The 2,256-nt window shown below is 42.7% G+C and overlaps 1 protein-coding gene across 1 annotated transcript in view; it reads right to left on the bottom strand.

Moving 5' to 3' along the window:
• LOC107096871 overlaps positions 1-1,170 on the bottom strand; it is a 3,364-nt gene extending 2,194 nt beyond the window's left edge. Inside the window, exons 1-3 of the mRNA XM_015393755.1 lie at positions 545-1,170; positions 293-463; positions 2-101 (exon numbers count right to left, since the gene is read on the bottom strand). Of these exons, the coding sequence (XP_015249241.1) occupies positions 2-101; positions 293-463; positions 545-1,051 (778 nt within the window). The 5' untranslated portion in view covers positions 1,052-1,170. The remainder of the gene's footprint in view (position 1; positions 102-292; positions 464-544) is intronic.
• Between the last annotated feature and the right edge of the window lie 1,086 nt (positions 1,171-2,256).

Genomic DNA, 2,256 nt, shown 5'->3' on the forward strand with positions numbered 1-2,256 from the left:
TTGCTCTCGCAGTTCTGAAACATCTCCAAAGCCTCCTCCACTTGTGCTTCATCGTAGCCCAGCTCACAAAGACGATCACAAGCAACCAGATACTTTAGGACCTGAAAAACAATCAGGACTTCATAAGCAAACCTTCTACATCTGTGCACCGTTTGGAAAATCATTTTAAACGTGATTCAGTTTTATTGGGACGATACCTTCTAACCTGCAATGGATAACCTTGTTTTGGGATGAGGAATAAAAGCAACCAGCAGGGATTAAATCAGGGATTATTAGCTGTATAGAAGCCAACCTTCTCTGGGCTCTGGCAGCCTGTTTTCTGCAGAGCCAGGATGGCGGTACGTAATGGGTATCCTTTCTCTGTGATGGTCTGGAGTAACTCTCTCTCCTCCTGGCTGAGAGCTGTCAGAAGCTCTGCTGCTGAGTCAAAGAAAACCTCACGGGATCCAGGAGTAGTCAGGACCTGAGGAGAAATGAGAAATGAGGCTCATCTGTGAAGCCAGGAATTGTTTTGCGTTATTTACAATTCCTGAGAAGAAATTACTTTTCTCCTGCGGCTTCTGACGGCGGATCCTGCAGAGGAGGGCCGCTGTTGCAGGGGCCTGGATGGAGAAAAACAAGCTGGGGTGGAAAACTTCCTCCCCAGAGAGCGTTGCCTCTTCTTGCTGTTCTTCTGCCCCTGAGAAACTGGACTTCCCTGCTGCGACCGGTGCTGCCCCAGCGCTCGCTGAGGCGCTCTGCTCCCAGGAGGAGAGGAAGTGGCTCTGCGGTCTTGGAGGAGGGGAGACGAAGGCTCCATGTGCATATCTCTGACTCTGGAGACCGGGTCTCTGGCTGCAGCACTGCGGGGCCGCTCTCTGCAGGAGCCCGCATTATCCATATATGCACCGCCTTCTTCATCGGAGTCGGTTTGGAGGAACTGGACAGAGCGATGATGCAGCCAGCAGCCCTCTGCAGAGCTCAGGCTGTGGCTCCGGGGCCGAGCCGTAGGGGCCCACAGATCGTGGACTCTCTGATTCAGCTTATGAGTTCCCTGAGGGCTGCTGAACATCAGCCAGTAGGGTGGGCAGGAAGGAAGCTGACTCACCGGCTGCTGCCCGGTTAAAATCCATCGCTCCAGATTGAAGCCGTACTGCAGGAAGAGCAGATCTGATATGAAACCAAATAAACCGAAAAATGGAGGGAAAATAAAAATAATGCATCATGAATCTGTGAAAGATGTGGAGCTGAAAATGATTTCAAATATTTCTGTTCAGGCCCCTGGTCCAATCACTGATCTGTATTTATTCATTGCTTTGCCGATTCCCTGTTGGTAGTACGAGGTGGAAGAGAAGCCACCGGCCGCCATATTGGTACTCCTAATTACAGAAGAGGATTAGGGCCACTGAAAAAAAAAAGTTAACTGAATTTTAAATATTATTTCAGCTTAACATGGGAAAAAAGTCAGAATTCTGACTTTTTTCCCATACTATACTGAATTAAAAAAAAAAAAATCTGTTAACTTTTTTTTTTCCCAGTGGCCCTAATCCTCTTCCGTACCTAATAAACCAGTGGCAATGTAAAAAATCTGTGCGCTAAAGCATCGAACAACGATGATGTTCTCATTTTCAGACTTAAAATAAAGATAAATACACTTTGACACAGACTGGCTGTTTCATAGCAACAGTAGATTAACTTTAACTTAGAATAAAAAATATACTCACATCACATTGCATAGTCATTATGAAGTCAATGGAGTCTATAAATTATTTATTATAACATTATACAAATCGATCTAAATAAAATTTATGTCAACAGAGCAGGATAATACAGATGAGCCAAAAGTGCTAAATTGATGATGTACATGTATTTATTACACATGACACACACACATTATATATATATATATATATATATATATATAAAGAGACTGACTTGATATTATAAGCAGGGGTGGAAAGTAATGAATTACATTTACTTAAGTTACTGTAATTGAGTACTTTTTATCAGTAATTTGTAATTTTCTGAGTAGTTTTTGAAATATGTAACTTTTACTTTTACTCGAGTAAATTTTAACCTAAGTAGTTTTACGTTGCTACATTTAAAACCCCCTCACTTTACTGAGTAAAAAAAAATATATATATATATATACTGATGGTGATTGACCCAGAAGATGGCAGCTGCTAATCACAATTTAGGGAGTATGGATGAGGAAAGGCCTGAAGAGGAAACATATTCTGGAGACGAAAGCCAGAAAAACCCTCGGCCATATTTGGA

The sequence above is a fragment of the Cyprinodon variegatus genome, unplaced genomic scaffold (genome assembly GCF_000732505.1).
Source record: "Cyprinodon variegatus isolate N-32 unplaced genomic scaffold, C_variegatus-1.0 Scaffold656, whole genome shotgun sequence".
NCBI classification, from domain to species: domain Eukaryota; kingdom Metazoa; phylum Chordata; class Actinopteri; order Cyprinodontiformes; family Cyprinodontidae; genus Cyprinodon; species Cyprinodon variegatus.